Source organism: Lepisosteus platostomus, chromosome 20, assembly GCF_059453375.1.
Source record: "Lepisosteus platostomus isolate fLepPlt1 chromosome 20, fLepPlt1.hap1, whole genome shotgun sequence".
NCBI lineage: Eukaryota > Metazoa > Chordata > Actinopteri > Semionotiformes > Lepisosteidae > Lepisosteus > Lepisosteus platostomus.
This window is the reverse complement of record NC_142630.1, coordinates 13038300-13056246: the sequence shown is the minus strand read 5'-3', so window position 1 is coordinate 13056246 and position 17947 is coordinate 13038300. Positions and strand designations below refer to the sequence as shown.

The window sequence follows — 17947 nt, the reverse complement described above, 5'->3', positions numbered from 1 at the left end:
TTTAATGACTACAGAGGGTCAGGACCTTGATTTCACATCTCATATGAAGGACAGCACCATTTTTACACTGTAGTGTCTCCATATTAGGACTCACACAGACCACAGGGTGAATGCCCCCTACTGGCCCCACTAACACCTCTTCCAGCAGCAACCTTTGGTTTCTCAGGAAGTCTCTCATCCAGGTACAAGCCAGGCACACACCTGCTTAGCAGCAGTGGATTGTGAGTTGTGTGTTGCAGGAGCTGCTGGTACTAGTAATTATAAATACTAAAATGCAGTGAAAAAGCAATTATCAGAAATAATAAATACTTAAACTGTCCCTCACATAAAATCAGAGAAATCATTAAAAGACACTATCTTTACATCACAACTTCCTTTATGTCTTCTTCAGTTTGGGAAAAACACTAATGAATGAATCCCTGACTCCTCGCTCGACTATACAGCCTTTCGGGGAGTGGTGAAGAGTCATGTGACCCGGTCAATATGGCTACCATGAGCTAGCTTGTTTTGAAGCGGGTCTGTCAGTATAGTCATCTACCTGAACTGCATCTCTGCTCTATATCTTCAAACACCTGGGGGCAAACGCTGAATCGATTCAGGTTGAAGGGAGCAGGTTATCCGAGAATACCTCGATGGTTGTCATTTGAGGTTGACACTGAAATCCGTCGGTTCTGCTAGTTTGTGATCATCACCAGTCTGTCATTTAGAAAATTAAAATAATTACTTGATGTACTGTAATACTTTTATCAATATTTTTGAGGAATTGTTTTTTTGGTGATGTTAACAGGACCTATGTTCTGCAGTCTAAATGTGCATGCATACTGTAGTTTTTAAGCGAACAGTTGTCTTTTTTGAATATAACGTATAATTGTGGCAGTTATTTGAAGTTCGGTTTATCTAATTGCTGCTCAGGGGCGATTTTTTTCCCCCAAATCGCTTGACGTTTTTCGTTTCTTCCACCGCACGACAGTGTGTCACCTGTGGAGAAACTGAAAGAACATTTTTTCTTTACCTAGTACTTAACATGAGTTAACTCATCAAAGATCAAAGGTTCTGTCAAGTAACTAACTCGGAGAGTTTACTTGGTGAATTTACATTTTAAGTATTTTTATTTTATTTTTCAAAAACCTAAGAAGATATATTATCTGAAACGGGTAAGAAAACGAAAGTCCTTACGGAGAAATTAACATCGTAGCATTAAAACAGCTGAATTGGTGACGAAAAGGAAAGGCTACACGTTTTTTTTTTTATTTCTTTTTGTTTGCGAATTGCGAATTTTGCGAAAATGAATACGGAAAAGGATTTCTCACCTTTGACTCCCAACATCGTACGAGCCCTCAACGATAAACTGTACGAAAAGAGGAAGGTGGCTGCCCTGGAGATCGAGAAGTAAGAATGTGCATAACTTTATGTGTGTCTTTATTAACATGCACCTAATCATAGCCAGTGTATAATGGGAGATGTGAAAGACGACGGGTGCAGGTTTCCCATGGTGTGTAACGGGGGACTGCAATTTGTCACTCCTTATTAGTGAAGTTAAACTGGTTCTTTTACATTGAATAATATTCGTGTTATTGTAGCAGTGACGAGCAGCTGTCTCCTTTTATCAAATCTGAAGAAATATAATGGGAAAACTATAGTAGCTTAGTTGCAATATGAAGTGGTCGATATACCTAATGGCAGAATATGCACTAACGCTAGCTGGAAAGGTTTTAAGGCATGGCGGTTTCTATGCAAAGATCAAGTGGAAAACCACATGATTCCAAACTAATTAGGAAGCGTGGATAATAGGATGGACGTTGCTTTCTATTTTCACTTTGGGTTTATCTTTTTTTATGAAAACCATCAGACGGGTCCAAACGGGAAATTGGTTAATTTGTTCACATCAATGGCGTAAATCGCGATTGCTTATTTTAATATTGCCCTGCAAAGTCGATGTTGATTCGCGGAGCTAGTGAATATGTTCCAGACATTAATTAAAGAGCACATTATATAGTCTGTCCCCTCAAAATAGTGACGCACCATTGACCATAAACAGTGAAAGAGAGAGTTATGAGTCTGATCTAAGTGTCATATGACTGGAGTCAGAGGGTGAGAGGCTGAGAGTTATGATGCAGAATTTTTGAACCACGTGTCTCCAGATACAGCAAGCAGGAAGAGGGGGCTTTCTGGCTAACCATGATTGTAGGCGGTTCAGTGTAGACGTAGGCATGAATGTGATTGCAGCAGAAAATGTATCAATCTTAAATTGCTTACAAGAGTCAGTCTAAAATCTCTATAATATCAGATTTCTTTCCAGAGTTTGTTTTGTTCTGCTTCTAAATCCCAAATCAGTGTGTCAAGTGAATGGCCGTATCATTATTCTGTGTAACTACTAACATTTTGTCTTTGGCAAAAATTCCATCTGAATGCCGTTATCTTGTGTTTCAGTGTGAAGTGAAGCAGATGAAAGCTGTTATCTTCTGAAATCTGAGATAACGGATCTTGACCAAGATACCTTGTGTGGCAGGCTGGTCTTGGAAGGGACTGTCATTGAAGCTGACTTGTCCCTAGGAGCTATCAGTAGACATTAAGAGTGCTAATTGGGTAATTAGAGTAACATTGGTGGTTAATTCCACATTCTCACAGGGCGGTTAATTAGTAAAATGTCTGGTTTTAATTAATATTTTCACTAAATTGGTGGCGCTTGGGTTTTGGTCGCTGTCTGGGGAGGCTGCTATTGATTGAGCTTGCTGGAAAGAACTGTGGAAGTGCTCTTGCAGTGTCCTGTATTGTGTGTTCAGATCTCTGAGGGTGGGAACTGTCATATCTTGACAAAGAGAACTGATAACAGAAAACAACAGGTTCTCCCTCCACCAGATGAACACAACTCGTCTTTTATTTATCCTGCAAATTATCCAACTTTGGGTCACTTTCAGAAGTGTACAGCATACCATCACTATATTGAGAAGGTCTTCTTGACACTGCAAAGCTTTGTAGTCGAGTTCCTTGGCCTGTACTGGATCTTGATCCCGTTGTGTCGAATGTTGCATATTTGTCTTAACTTCCTGCTTTGGTCCCTGTGGATCAGAAGTTGGTGAAGGTTAGCACTTTTCTTGTCTTGGCAAATGTAACTTCTAATTTAACTTTTTTTAGGTAAAACCATGGTAGCAGGCCAACGTCTTGATCCTCTCAGTAGTTACAAGTTTATAGGAAAGTTTTAATCGTGGTTGCTTGCAAATCACTGCAATGAAGGATTTTTGATATTCCTCATATGGAGACAGATGCTAACTATTTATCTACGAGTATTTTTGTTAGATCTTTTAGATACATTTTAACACTGCTTATCATATGGGTGAATATGCATAAGTGTTCTCTGAATCCTCTGTTATTTAGTATGTTGACTAAAGGCTGCTTCTAATAACATAATTAGAAACATTGTCTTGATTTTCATATTTATGCCGTTGATACTCAGACTTGATGTACAGTATCACTTCCATGACTAGCCCATTCATGGTCTTATGGAAAGCTTAAGCGAGATACAGACAAGGAAGGCTACAGGTCAAGTCATTTTAGTTTTAATGAGGTGCATGATAGATGTGAGAAGGCAAAGGTTTTGTATGCTTTGTTTTGCCTCTGGCAGGCTGGTGCGGGAGTTTGTGTTGCAGAACAACTCCACCCAGATCAGGCATGTCATCCAGATCTTGGCTGCAGAGTTTGCCCTGTCTCAGCACCCTCACAGCCGGAAAGGTGGGCTCATCGGGCTGGCAGCCTGCTCGATTGCACTGGGGAAGGTAAGCACTGCTTCCCAAACAGGTAGGCTTTTCTGAAGCCTTAAGCTACAAGTCTTTAATGGGGGTACCTGCTGTACACATACGGTAGAAGTTAATTTCTAGCGGTTTACCAAGTTTTCATCTACTGTCAGATAGTGTTTGCAGTTTCCTGGCATTGCAGTTTCCAGTTTTTAGCCTGGGAAAGAGTTTGCAGTTTTTCAATTTAATGAGGATTTTTTAATACAGTACATACTATTGGAGCAGTTCCCAGGTGTTAAGCCATATTTAATGATAGCCAAAGAGCTTTCTTTGGGAAATCGCAATGTAACTCTGAAGAGTATGTTGCACTTTTGTTGAATTTGGTCTGTCCTGCTTTGTATCCAGAAATATATATATATATTTCTTAATTGTTTGAAGTGGAGTGAAAAAGAGTAGAAGACAAAAATACAAAGTGAGTTTCCTTGCGATGTCTTCTAGCATGGTGTCCAGCCTTTTCTCAATCCTGATCAATCGCTAAGTTCCACTTGTTTTAATTTTTAATGATTGATTTTTAAAAAGTGAGGTGCTTTTTCAGGTTGAGCTCTAGCTCAGTGGGCTTCATGAATCATGCACGGCAAATGTGTACCAGAAGAGAAACAGCCGTGAAAAGTAGTAGTTGACGGAGCTCTCGGATTGACTACTTGTTTGTCCTGTGCAGGACTCTGGGCTGTATCTGAAGGAGCTGATCGAGCCTGTCCTCACCTGCTTCAATGACTCTGACAGCCGGCTGCGGTACTACGCCTGCGAGGCCCTCTATAACATTGTGAAGGTTGCGCGGGGAGCAGTTCTGCCTCACTTTAATGTGCTGTTCGACGGTCTCAGCAAGGTACTGCCGCACCACACAAAACAAATTGGGAGGTGATCAGAAGAGATCCAGTGCTTCTACGTCTTAAACTGCATGCTTACAGCCTCGCCAAGCCAGTTGGCTCTTGTGGTTTAATGGGAATGCATGTGTGCTGATGCCCTGATGACCTGGTTTCTGGACTCAGACCAGTGTTTAGTATAACTATAGAGTGAGGAACACTCTCTAGATTTATTTCAGTACAGTACCATACAATGCATGTCTGTATGCAGGCCTGTTTGTACCAATAGGTTTTATAAATATGTGTGTTAGAGAAGACAGTGTTAGAGTATTCTCTCATAAAAACATCCAGTTGCAATCATGATTAAGAAGCAGAAATTGCACAAGAGCTCTGTTATGAAAGCCCCTCAAGGTTATTCTGTAGATTTAGCCAATAGTTGTAGAACTTGCTTTACTAAAGATACACTCACTTTGCAATGATATTGAAAGCACTATGAAAATGCATTCAATGTTCTTTTGAATTAATAGTAATCTTATTTTGTTTTAACTTGTGTGGTCCTGATGGGTAAATGTTTTTCCTAGAAATGTTTATCACTGTTTGAAATCGTTACTTAAATAGTACAACTAATGATTATTGGTAGCTAATGTTTTAAATCATTGTGATATTGTTCTGTAAATCAAAAGTACAGTACTACTATTTTATCCCCTAGTCACTGTCACTGATCTTAAAATCCCTAATTATTTAGATATTAAAGGGTAACAAGTCATAGCTATTATTTTTTTAAAATATTTTATTATGTAGCTAGCAGCAGATCCAGATCCTAATGTGAAGAGTGGTTCAGAGCTCCTGGATCGTCTTTTGAAGGTGAGTGACAGCATGTTTAATTTAATCAGGATCTCACATGATTTTGTCAAGTTATCAAACCATGAAAACCTAAAGTATTCATTTTATCAGGTTTAGTATTGCTATATATTGTTCTTTAATGGTGTGCAAATTGACTCATTAAGGAATTAATCAGGTCACGCATAGCAAGGAACAAATACCTGTATTTGAAAATGTGCAGAAGCTGTGAAAAAACAAGCCCCATTGATAATGAGAAGTGAAACAGTGCCAAGGGCAGTGGTTTATGTAAATAGTATCAGAAAATAGTTTCTACAGCTGCTTTTGTCTTGAAAGAAAACATACAGTATGCCCAACATTTATCGAAATAGTGAATTTACCTTAATATTTTTTGTTCTGTATGTTTGTGTGGGAAAGAGCACCATTGTGGCATTGCAGAAGGATTTGAAATGTTTCTTTTGTTCCTCAGGACATTGTGACCGAGAGCAACAAGTTTGACTTGGTGGCCTTTGTTCCTCTTCTGAGGGAGAGAATATATTCCAACAACCAGTATGCCCGCCAGTTCATAATCTCTTGGGTGAGTTCTGCATCCACAGCTCTCAACAATGAGGACATGAAAGAAGTGCTGGTGCACTAGGAGTGAGTTCATTCAGATATACTTGCAACTTCATAGGCATGATTCTTGAACCTTTTCACCAAAAGGTTTCCTTCAGTTATAGTACTGTGGTTATGTGTTGTTCAAGCAAAGGACACGTCAGTTTCAGAAGGTGTCTCTGTAATTAAAGTGGTGTGGGTGATAGTTTGTGGTTTGTTTGCTCATCTGTCTCTCAGTGTTTATAAGGCATTTCTGCGCATCGGTCCTGATCCTGACCATGTCCTGCTCCAGATCCTTGTTCTGGAGTCGGTTCCAGACATCAACCTGCTGGATTACCTGCCTGAGATCTTGGATGGGCTCTTCCAAATCCTGGGGGACAGCAGCAAGGAGATTCGCAGGACGTGAGTGATCCTTTGGGTGTTTCAGTTGGACGGTATAGTTTTTTTACAGTTAGTGGGCGAAAAAAAATTTAAACACTTAAGCGAGGACAACCAAGTATATTGAAAACAAGGGCTTCCACATGGGTAGGGCTTATGTGTTAATTAAGCAGCTAACATTCCAGCATGCTCAGAGTCAGGTATGAAAATGCTGGACAGGCCTGTCTGCCTGTAGTTATGGTTAACAAGTGTAAGAGTTGGACCTCAATGACTTTGAAAAAGGGGGGTCTTATTGGTGTGCATTTGGAAAGATCTTGAACTGGAAAGATCCTGAAGATCATTAGCAAAGGGCAAAAGTCTGTGGAAACCAATATTCCGGGCTTTAATGATATTCAAGGCAGAGGAGCAACTGCAGATCAATTGACTACAAATTTCAATCTGGGAAGAAAGTAGTTTAGTCAAGAACTGATCAAAATCTTTCATCAAAAACAGTTGCTAAAGAACCCTGCAGAGGGAGATACCACAGTTAGATTGCAAATCTTTCACCGCATCGGGCAAAACATTGTTTGTGAGTCCAGTGGTGCAAAGAGCACAGGCAGTGGACTACCAAGCAGTGGAGAAATTTGATACAGTATGCTGAGATGATTTGTTGAGAACATGGTAAAGGACAATCTGAGTACACCTGTGGCATCAAGCTAAAGAACCAATCTATAGATCATGAGTGTGTTTTGGGACAACACCTGAGACAGCTTTATCCACCTCCATCAACTAGCCTTGAGTTCACTTTATTGTGGAAGAATGGTGCAGCATCCCTCCTGCAGAATTTCCAAAGCTGGTAGATTCAATGCCACAGTACATACAGACGTACTGGTTGTCCAATGCCTCATTAAGTCAATTAAGTGACTTTATCTGCTGTTTCCATTTTTTGCCTACTAGCTTTAGTTCACAAAATAATCAGAGGTTGTTGAAATATTTTTTTTCTGGGTTGGCCACCTGTGTCCAGAATAAATTATTGTATAATGTGTTGTATACCAAAATAACCATTTTATACCTAGATTAAGCTAAGCATTTCTTTTTGTAAAAGAAAGACATTATTTACTTATCTTACAGAATAAGGCTTGCAAAGCTTTTTAGTCAGCTTGTGTGAGCCTTTCTGAAGTTACCCTTATCCTTCTATATTGCTGTATTACGAGAGGGACCACAGGTACCTTTTTTAAAACCAGGCATTTTTTTTCTATTTTGAACAGTTTCTATTCTGCATTGTTTTGCATCTTCATGGAAAATTAAAATGGGTCTGTTTGCTTGTTTCCAGTTGCGAGGTGGTTTTGGGGGAATTCCTCAAGGAGATCAAGAAAACACCATCCAGTGTCAAATTTGCTGATATGGCCAACATCCTAGTCATCCACTGCCAGGTGTCAGATGAGTCCAAACTGAGTAAGGCATCCATTTCTAAGCACATGACATTTCCCTTGTGCAAGTCATCAGCTGGTTGCAGATACTAGCAGTGTTATTCATCACAATCAATGGTGAAAGCACCAAAAAAAATTTTTTTAGAATTTGATTTCCAGACATTAATTATAATGTTTTCAAGTGTAAAAAGCACCAACGTTTGTGCAATATATTCCAACTGGAAAGGTGATAGAAACATTGCTTGCAATCTCTCGTGGTGTTTGATGTTTAAGCAGGTGTTGTCACTCTTTTCTCAGAATTGTACTATTTCATATCCCTTATATCTAAAGTCATATGTGTCCTAATTGCCTCTTTTACTTAGTGGGGAACATACACCTTCAGAGATAGCGAGCTATTGCCTCTTGTGTTTCTGGTGATAATACCTGTTTTTTTTTTGTTTTTTTTAAGCGAATGATCTAATCCAGCTCACGGCCATGACGTGGATGCGTGAGTTTATCCAGCTCGCCGGGCGCGTAGTGCTGCCCTACTCCTCTGGCATCCTGACGGCTGTGCTTCCCTGTCTATCCTATGATGACCGCAAGAAGAGTATCCTCCAGGAGTCCCTGTGAGCATCTTAACTGAGAGTCTAATGAGAAGGATTAGTTCAGGGAAAGGTCCTGGACCTTCTTATCAGTGGCAAAGACAGCTTCACAGGTGGAGCGGTGGCTCTGTGGCTAAGGATCTGCGCATGTGGCTGGAAGGTTGCTGGTTTGCATCCCGCGGCCGGCAGAGAAATTCTGAGCAAGGCCCTTAACCCCAGCTGCTCCACGGGCGCTGTATATGGCTGACCCTGTGCTCTGACCCCCAGCTTCTCTCCCTGTATGTGTGTCTCATGGAGAGCAAGCTGGGGTATGCAAAAAGAGAAATTCCTAATGCAAGAAATTGTATATGGCCAATAAAGTGATCTGTTATTTTCCTTGATTAGTTGATCATTTTGATTCTCACATTTACCAAAATCTAGTACTACAGTGAGTTAATGGGTCTTATAACTCTGTTAATTGGTGGTTTCATTATATGGGTGTGATAGGCAGAATGGGGTCTTTATTGTTTGAACAGTAGGGCTAGCATAGAGAAAGGCAGACAATTCCCTTTCTGTGTTGAAGGTGGGAGATTGATGAGGTGTCCCCCACAGTTTTAGAGTTTATCTGACATACCTCACTTACATGTGTAATTAGTATTCATTGCATCCTCACTAGATATCAATTTTGCAAAAAAGAACAGCAGCTTGCTTTATTCTCTAATAAGCAGAGTTGTTAGTTTTTAACTGAGAAACTGAATCAAGTGCAAAATTTTCAAGCAATAAAGCTGGTGAACTTCAAAACCCTTTTTTTCAACACTATAAATGGAGAGGTGGAAAGCAAAGTGGTACTACTGAGAGATATGTCAACACTTGAGACAACTCAATCACGGCAGCACAGAGTTACCTAAAAGACTGGGCTCACTTGTCTTTTTTCTTATTACTGCCTTCAAAATGGCAGTGGACACATGCATGCAGCCTACCACATGTGGAAATCAAAACTACTGTCCTTGTGGTAGATGCGTTCAGATTCATTTAAACTGTATATATTGTGTTTTTGTTTTAAATGTTGTGACAAAGGACTGTGGTTAAGTGTGAAGGAAAGACCTTGGAATCTGAAGGTGTGTGACTTGAGATGTGTGGTTTGAGTGCTCCGCTGCTTTGTTTAAGAAGGTGTTAAATAGGAATTGAGCAGGAGCCCATCCTAGACTTGGCCTTGCCCCTTAACTCTTACCACACCAGGCACCAAAGAGGCTGCCAGCGCCTGCAACCAGAGCCTGATGAAGCTGGTGACTCCAGAAGATGATGACGAGGAGGAGGTGGTTCAGCCAGGTGACAGCCAGCTGCAGGAGGACTCTCTGCCCAAGGTGCAGGACAGCCTGGACAGTGAGTGCTCGCTTTTTGAGATTGGACAGTTACCGGGTCATACCATTTGGCAGCTTGTGCACATTCAAGCTTTGAAGAAAAGGTTCGGTACTTATTTGCTGCTAATTCTTTTAATAACAGCTGGTGTTTGTGTAAAGGACCTGTGAGTGAATTACAAATATGAGAGGACCCACTTCATCCACCCACTGGAGTGTGTAGTGTGTGGCAGCCCCTCGACACAGCAGATCCAGTGGAGAGCTGAGAAATTACCTCTGTTGAATTAAAGGGGAGCTGCACTCCCAATTTTCAGACCATTTATTAAATCTCGGTTACAAAATAAATTAATTGACAGTGTCGCAACATTTTACACATTTTAGATTAAGAACAAAATCGTGAACGTTTTGAAAGTACTGTGTGGTTGCCATGTTGTAGGGAGTTCTATGTTCTGTGATGTAGAGAGTTATGAGTGATCACAAAACTAGCTGCTCCATTAATTGTACTGTTCCAGATTGGCATGTTATTTTTAGAAGCAAATTGTCAGTTTTCAGGTTTGCACCTAAATAAGGCTCCACAGCCAAAGCGATTTACTTTCTTTCTTAAATAGGAATCTACCTTTAACTTGTTTCTTTGCCTCTCTTGCCCACATGCAACTCCCTGCTCTACGCTTTTCTTAATCTGGTTTGCTTTTAAGAGTTTTCTATTGCATCTAGCATATACTCTACCATAGATAACAGTACAACTGTTCTGTGGTATCAGCTATAGGCAATTTAAAATAAATTGCCATAAAAAAAGAGTTTCTTTCTGCATTGGCCGGGAATCGAACCCGGGCCTCCCGCGTGGCAGGCGAGAATTCTACCACTGAACCACCAATGCTGAAGTGAGTGCAGGACTCTTGCACTGCTTCTTAGAGAGAGGGGGAGCAGAACTGCCACATCAGCAGGGGAGGGGCCGGGAATGGAAGAGTGTGATTCCGTGATTCCAAACCAGGGAAGAGCTCAGAAATGCTTTTTGGTGTGTTAAAAAAAGAAAAATCTTTCGTTTTGTTTCGTTGTAGACTTTACATTTCCCCAAGGTGGTGAGGCAAAAGCTGAATTTAATTTTTGTTGCAGATAAGTTGTTTATCCAATGATGTTTTTTTTTAAATTATTAAAAGAAAGCCTCAGTTAGGGAAAAAGTTCAGCAGCTGGAAGAAAAGTGGAAGTTGAAAAAGCAGATGTGTAGTACAAAAAGAAAAGGGGGGAAAAATGTTTTGTTTGCATTGGCCGGGAATCGAACCCGGGCCTCCCGCGTGGCAGGCGAGAATTCTACCACTGAACCACCAATGCTGAGCTGGGGAGGCTGGTTTTCAAAGAGCAGCCGAGTAAGAGGCTCAGTTCCTATGCAGTTAGAGGTGGGTGTCCCCTGCTCCTTCCACATACTCACATCACACAGTTCACTTGCTTTCCCTCCTGCCTGCTGGCAACTTGGTATTCTGCTCTCGAGATGGTCTTGTCTTCAGCCGTTTGCTGTGTGGATCTAGGAACTGCAGCTCAGAGGAGGAGCTCCGCAGCTCCGCGTGGGTGCTGCCGCGCACGAGGCCCAGGTTCGATTCCTGGCCAATGCAATTGCTTTGTTTTCCCAAAAATGAACCTGTAAAATTTCAGAGTCTCACACTTCTGCTCCCTGCACCTGGAAACTGTGAGATGCCTGGGGATTGTGAGATTAATATGTTTAATGCAATTAGAATAAAGCAAAATAACGAACTTTGGCTTGCTCCTGAACAAACCCTGTTCCTTTTTTGACAAATGTGAACAAAAACCCAATTAATGCTAAATTAGTACCAAATGTAAACATGCAGAGTTTTTCATTTATTTGATACGGGAATAACTAACTGTATGGTGTCATGATTCTTAACAGGAAGAAGTGGATAGAAAAAAACACCCATAATAAATTATGAAGAATTTTAAATTAAGAAATTTTGAAGGCCAATTTTTAAACCCTTTTGTTAACCTATTCTTTTCTATGCACCTAGTTTAGCCTCCTTCAAACCATCCCAATACATCCCAGTGAGACTGCCTTATGTCTTTTGGAATGTGACAAACAGTCTTGCCTGTTTCCTTTAGTGGAAGCTCATGCATACTCAGTGTCAGTCCCTCCCTCTCTTGTTGATGTGGCATTCATGTTCTCCCTTCGCCTCTAGGCTGCAGTTTGGTATCACCCTGTCAGCTTAGCATTGGTGGTTCAGTGGTAGAATTCTCGCCTGCCACGCGGGAGGCCCGGGTTCGATTCCCGGCCAATGCAAGACTTCCCTTTTTTCAATTTAAAACTAAAGAGATAATGCAGGAAGGACAGGAGAAAACTCTTTATTACCGATGTTGATTCTAACAACAAGCTGAGTTCCTCATTTCTGTGTCTCTTTCTCATTGTTGCATCTTAATTCTTTAAGTACACTTTTTTTCCTAATTCATCAATACAATACTCTGCTGGTGCAAAGGATCACCCTACACAGGTATTCAGAACTGTTAAACTGAACCATCCTAAATCTAAAAAAAGTGTGTGAGTGAGAATGCAACTGCTAGCCCCCTTTGTTTCCCATACTTTGGCATGTTTTATACGTTTGGCTGTTTTGTTCTGTTTAGATGCTTTATGTTCTGTGTTGTGGGCAAGTGAATTATTTCAATAGATCACTATTTATTATTACTTAATTTTTTTAAAAGATCAGTAGATGTTTGAACTAGCACTGCCAATCTAATGTTCATTATATCATCATTCAGTCAGGTTTTATTTTATTCAATACCTTTTCAAGGTGATCTTTGTATCAGAAAGATTTAGTAGGTCTGTTCAGACTGGGTTAACTCGGTATCCAGTCCTACGGAAAGAAAGTTTAACAAATATTTTTTGGGGCTTGGAACTGTTTGCTTTTTGTAATAACAGAAATTAAAGCAACATTGGTTTAGATGAACCTTTTAATTCTAGAAATCAAATGTAGCACTGGCAAAATAAGGGTGACACCCTTTTTCTTATACAATGGATTATACAGTAGATTAATAATCCAAGTGTAGAGGATCTTGCTCAAATTCTGTTTGAAAAATCTAGAAAGTTTCACTTACTAGGACAGGAATGCATAGTATTTTCTTGTTTTTTTTTGCAAGTCCAGGGGTCGCTTTTCCCCTTGTTAGTTTGCCATTGAATCTGTTCCTCTGATGTGAGCTGGCAGTGGTCTTCCCCCTCCTACTGGCATGCATGCTGACTCTTCTGGCTGTTGGCTACCTGCTGTGTCTTACATTACGTCTGTGGTGAACTAGTAACTGTGGCTCTGCAAAACAGTTCTTCACCTCAGCATTGGTGGTTCAGTGGTAGAATTCTCGCCTGCCACGCGGGAGGCCCGGGTTCGATTCCCGGCCAATGCAAGTGTAGCTTTTTTTTTTCTTTCTGTTCCACAAATGATTTTATGACGTTTTCATGTATAGTCATGTTTCTTTCTTTAATTTATTTTGTGTTTTTCTTGCACAAAGCGCACATTCCTACTGTATACAAAATCTTAAAAACAAGCATTCTCCTTATAGCCTAATCAAGAATTGCGTTAGGTTGACGTTCTCCTTAATTTAACCTTGTGCTTTACTTTCCAAAATACAGGATGAGATTTGTCCTGAGCTCAGACTTGAACCTTTTCTGCTGTTTTTAATATGTATCAAGTACTGTAATAGAGGTGAAACAACTACATGGAAATGCATTGTAATGCAGTAGACCATTAATGAGACATTTATGTACTAGTTGCCTTGTTAAAATGACACTATTAGCAGCTGTCACTGCAAAAATAAATAGTTTTTATAAATATAAAATCTAGCATTTATTTTCACAAAGTTATACTGCTTTCTGATTAGAGCTCTCAGTGTAGTTTATCCTCGTGTTTTGTGGTATAGACCTGTAGAGAATACTTTTACAAATGTTTTTTTTAAACTTGATATTTTATTTATCAGATGTGCAGTAATATATAATGCAAAAACAGTTCAGAATCGGATGAGATCTGTAATTGTATAAAGTGTTGCATTTTCCACATGCCAAGATCTGGAGCTGATCTGTAAATGGAAAAGGTTGGGGGAAAAAACTTTTTAAAAAGTATTACTTGTGCATTGGCCGGGAATCGAACCCGGGCCTCCCGCGTGGCAGGCGAGAATTCTACCACTGAACCACCAATGCAGATGTGTATGTCTGCCTGTTGCACTCCTGCTTTGTGGGACGAAGAGCAGGAATGCCACATCACCAGGGGAGGAGGGGGGCTGGGAATGGGGGAAGCCGCACAAGAGAACTGAATCCAGTAAAATGGCTGTAGGCTGCCAGCCAGCCAGGGGTGCAAGATATTGCTTTCCAAAAGATAAGAAAAGAGATCGTGTGCCCTCACCACAGGACCCTTACCTGACACTTAACAGCTTAGCAGCTATGAAGGTAACTGGGTTGAATGTTGTTTTATTTAATGATATCACAAGTTTTCTTTCCGTACTTCCAAAGAATATTTGTCTCGTGGATTTCTCATCACTTTTTGTGCAGTGTGCAGCCAGACATGTATGTGTTTGTCTTGCATAGGTCATAAGTTGATGTTCCGTATGTTTGTTGTGGAAAAAAATTGTTTTGCATTGGCCGGGAATCGAACCCGGGCCTCCCGCGTGGCAGGCGAGAATTCTACCACTGAACCACCAATGCTGAGCTGGTGGCATGTCTTTAAACAGCAGCCTGTGTAAGCAGAGAGAGCAGCACCACCATATCATAACATAAAGTGAATAACAGTGCTGTAACAGATTTAACAATTAGAAAAACATTTACAGAATCGAACCCAGAATCGAAAAACATTTTTAGACATAAACATTTCCAGCCTGTAGCATTATTATTCGAGAGGCTTGTTCTCTGTTCCTCAAGCTGTGACAGGAGATCCTGCAGTGCAACAGTAAGTGCTGTCCCCTCTTCCTTCATAAGCATAACAAAGTCTTTTTTTATGGTGTGCCGAGGAGATTACACTGAGGGGTCTGGTGCCCTTAAGGCGACTGGCTTTCACAAACTGTAGCAATGAGGGATTGTATGACAAAGGTGAGCCTTCAGAACTTTCTTTGTTTTGCAGATTCACTTAATGCTTCACAAGACTCTGTGGGCTTCAGCACTATCAGCTTCTTTGCTTCTACAAAGTAAGTACATTTCCACATTTGTTTAATTAAAAACTTTAAAACTTTAATTGAAATAAAATTTAAAAGCGTTGTTTAGGATTTATCATTTCTTACCAGGGGGTGGGCACAGAATATAATGGAAATTACTCCATAGTGACTGAGGGTTCATTTTGTATTTCAAAACAGCATTTACATCATGTGTTTTTGCCACTGCTTTTTGATAAGGTGAAACAATAAACTTTGTCAGTGTACCTGTGAAATTTCTGAAATAGACACTAATTCCAACTTGGCTAATTTTGTCAGATTCCATTTCTCATTAAATTACAACAAACCCAGCTCTGAACAGAATATATTTAACATGACTATGACACCTTATGGTTTCTTCAGCCTTGCTCTAAATGGAAACTGTGCTCCCTCATCTGGCTGTAGGAAGGTGCTGCAGGGTAAAGCTGTCTACAAATTGAATGAAAACGGGAAGACTGACTATATTTCCAGGTTTTTCCCTTCTGATTATTTCCTCTTTGGCTTTACAGCAGATGGCTGTCTTATAACTGTAGAGGAAGAATTGAGGCCTAAATTTTATTTTTTATTTTCAATTTCAACCCTTCATTCTTGCCAGCCATAGCACTGCACGTCCTTAAAGCTGGTCTGCAGAGAGTGGGCTGTGAGTGTGCTCCGAGTGACTGCAATTCGGGGGTGCAGGGGTTAGTCTTGTCCTGTGTTAACAGGAGAGCTGCATGGCTCAGTATCTTCTCCCTGGTTTCATACCAGGTTGGTTTCATACAGGTTCATACAGGTTTCATACTGGTTTCCACTTGATTTGGGAGAGAAACATTATTCTAATGTTCTCCTATGCCCACTCCCACCAACAACATTGCTCCATCTTTCCTTTGCCCATTAACTTCTCTGTCCTGCTTTTATTTCTTGCCACTGTATGTCCTTCAAATTGTAATGATGAATTTGTAATGGGACTGTGTCTTTTTCTTAAAATAAAAGACACGATTCAGGGTTTATCTACCTACAGCATTGTAGGATGCCTCAATAATTGCAGGGCATTTTACTGATTGACCTGCTGTCAAGGTTTTTTTGGTAAGTTGGTAAATTGAAAGATGTTTCAAATTATAAGAATAAAAATAGTCTTGTCAGCAGTATTTTGTATACCTCTGGTGGTCCTCTGAGTTTCAGTTTTTCTCAAAGGTTTTATTAGTCCCTGAGGTGGTATACTCTTAATTCATACTCGGTAGTATTTCTTTTTAAAGAAAATAGGGCCAGTTGATCAAAGGATTTTCAACTCAGGATTGCTATACTTATTAAAATAAGAAAACTAACTTCTTTCCTGAAAGCACCTAGCCACAAGCTCATTCCTCTGATGTTTCATTTTTTAGAATGCAGGATAAAACAAGTAACACCTTCAACATCTTGCAGGAACATTCATAGTATTTGGTGATGCCTTCTTGATTGAGCAATGGATTTACTGTAAAGAACAGCTCTTAAAGTTGGTTACTGACCAAAGACTAAGTATAATAAATACAAGTTCTAAGCATTTGTATAACACTTTTCAACCAGAAGAGCTTCACACCTGGGAACGGACCCACTTCAGCCACCCCTGCATTGTAGCCCCTACCTACAGTAGTTGACTCACCCTTATACACCACAAGGTGGAGGATGTTTTAAATGAAGACCTCAAGTTAAATAGAAGAAAATCCTTTTCCTCCATTATGCCATTATGTGCATAGCAAAAATGGACATACTCTATGGTGGTTGTGCTGTGTATGGATGATGAAAGAAGAAAAAAGAATATTAATTTTGTCAGAAAATAACCATGTAAAGCCGGTTTGTTTTACTATGCATACAAATGGTTGCAGAATGTAAAAGATTTTGAGAAAATTGACATTGTAATTTTAAAAACGTCTATACTTCAACAGGAAAATGCAACAGTGGGATCACTTTGTACTTGTACTGTTGTTCTAAAGAGGCGCCCGTTAATGGTAGATAAATCAACCATAGGCAATGTGAAAACAAATGCAGTGTCTGAAATATTGTGAACAATGTGTTTATTTCTAAATAAAATACCGTATTCTGTTTTAGCTGCAGACAAGCTTCATTAGGCGATTTTCAGCCTGTGTTCAGTGGACTAGCATTTTTTGCTACTAAGTTATCACAAGATGCTTAAACTTTTAAAATGTGAAAACACATCAAAATGTAAATTCTTCAATTCTGTTTTTTATATTTGTAGCAGTGCTTAAAATTTGCATGATTGTAAAAAAAAAGTTCATTTTAAGTGTGCAAATACATCCACATATTGCATCAAACTGGAAACGTTCATGCTACAGCAGTGACAGCAGTCTCCAAGCAGTGCAAAACAACTGCAGCAATTCGCTTTCTTTCAGCAGTCCATCTCGGAGCAGCTGTTGGATAATCTGCAGTTACATTCCAGCCACCAGAAGATTTTTTTTACCCCACAGTGACGCACATAAAAAAAAAAAAAACAGTTATTCCTAATATTTAGTTTTCCCGCGTATGTGGCCTTGGGAGGGAATTTCTTTTGCTGAGAAGAAGGCATATAGTCGTGTGTTCATTGTTGATGCTACAGGGTGTTATCTGTTCTTTAAGCACATGACATGCAACTCAGCTGCCACATCCTTTGCCTGTGGACTTGGAAGCTCCAACTGTGCTTCTTAGCTCCTTCAGTGCATCACTGAGCGACGCTGAGACAGTGGTACAGGACACTCCAGTCTGAGCAGTCACAGCCCTCGCCTGTGTCCTGTGTCGCTCCTGGCAGTCTGTCTCTTAGCTGTTGCTGGTCCTCCCACAGGGGGGCAGTGGGTGCACGCGAGGATCCTCTCCACACTGCTCAGCAAGATGCGGCGTCTTATGAGATGTTGTATCTTTGTCAGATCGCTCTACTGTTGCACCTGACTTTCATAAAATCATTGGCCTCCAGGAACAAAGACGAATCCACTAAGAATGGGTCATGCCTCCATGCTTTTTAATGTATAACTATTTCTACTTTGCATGTACTGTATCACTATCAATTTATGTACCAACCACCCTCAAACAACAAAAACATCCAAA

The 17947-nt window shown here is 40.2% G+C and overlaps 1 protein-coding gene and 6 non-coding genes across 8 annotated transcripts in view; 3 read left to right on the top strand and 4 right to left on the bottom strand.

Moving 5' to 3' along the window:
• Positions 1–458: 458 nt before the first annotated feature.
• vac14 (vac14 homolog (S. cerevisiae)) overlaps positions 459–17947 on the top strand; it is a 47703-nt gene continuing 30214 nt past the window's right edge. The window contains exons 1-10 of one of the 2 annotated variants that reach the window (XM_088614123.1): positions 459–1389; positions 3623–3773; positions 4450–4617; positions 5396–5458; positions 5904–6011; positions 6321–6430; positions 7719–7840; positions 8264–8401; positions 9615–9758; positions 14830–14893. In XM_088614123.1, the coding sequence (XP_088470249.1) occupies positions 1286–1389; positions 3623–3773; positions 4450–4617; positions 5396–5458; positions 5904–6011; positions 6321–6430; positions 7719–7840; positions 8264–8401; positions 9615–9758; positions 14830–14893 (1172 nt within the window). In that variant the 5' untranslated portion in view covers positions 459–1285. The remainder of the gene's footprint in view (positions 1390–3622; positions 3774–4449; positions 4618–5395; positions 5459–5903; positions 6012–6320; positions 6431–7718; positions 7841–8263; positions 8402–9614; positions 9759–14829; positions 14894–17947) is intronic. The other variant, XM_088614122.1, reaches the window with a different exon arrangement.
• Positions 10540–10610, bottom strand: trnag-gcc (transfer RNA glycine (anticodon GCC)). The gene has a single exon. It is a non-coding gene; the product is annotated as a tRNA-Gly (tRNA).
• Positions 10992–11062, bottom strand: trnag-gcc (transfer RNA glycine (anticodon GCC)). Its single transcript has one exon. It is a non-coding gene; the product is annotated as a tRNA-Gly (tRNA).
• Positions 11947–12017, top strand: trnag-gcc (transfer RNA glycine (anticodon GCC)). The gene has a single exon. It is a non-coding gene; the product is annotated as a tRNA-Gly (tRNA).
• trnag-gcc (transfer RNA glycine (anticodon GCC)) lies at positions 13056–13126 on the top strand. The gene has a single exon. It is a non-coding gene; the product is annotated as a tRNA-Gly (tRNA).
• On the bottom strand, positions 13846–13916 carry trnag-gcc (transfer RNA glycine (anticodon GCC)). Its single transcript has one exon. It is a non-coding gene; the product is annotated as a tRNA-Gly (tRNA).
• trnag-gcc (transfer RNA glycine (anticodon GCC)) lies at positions 14347–14417 on the bottom strand. Its single transcript has one exon. It is a non-coding gene; the product is annotated as a tRNA-Gly (tRNA).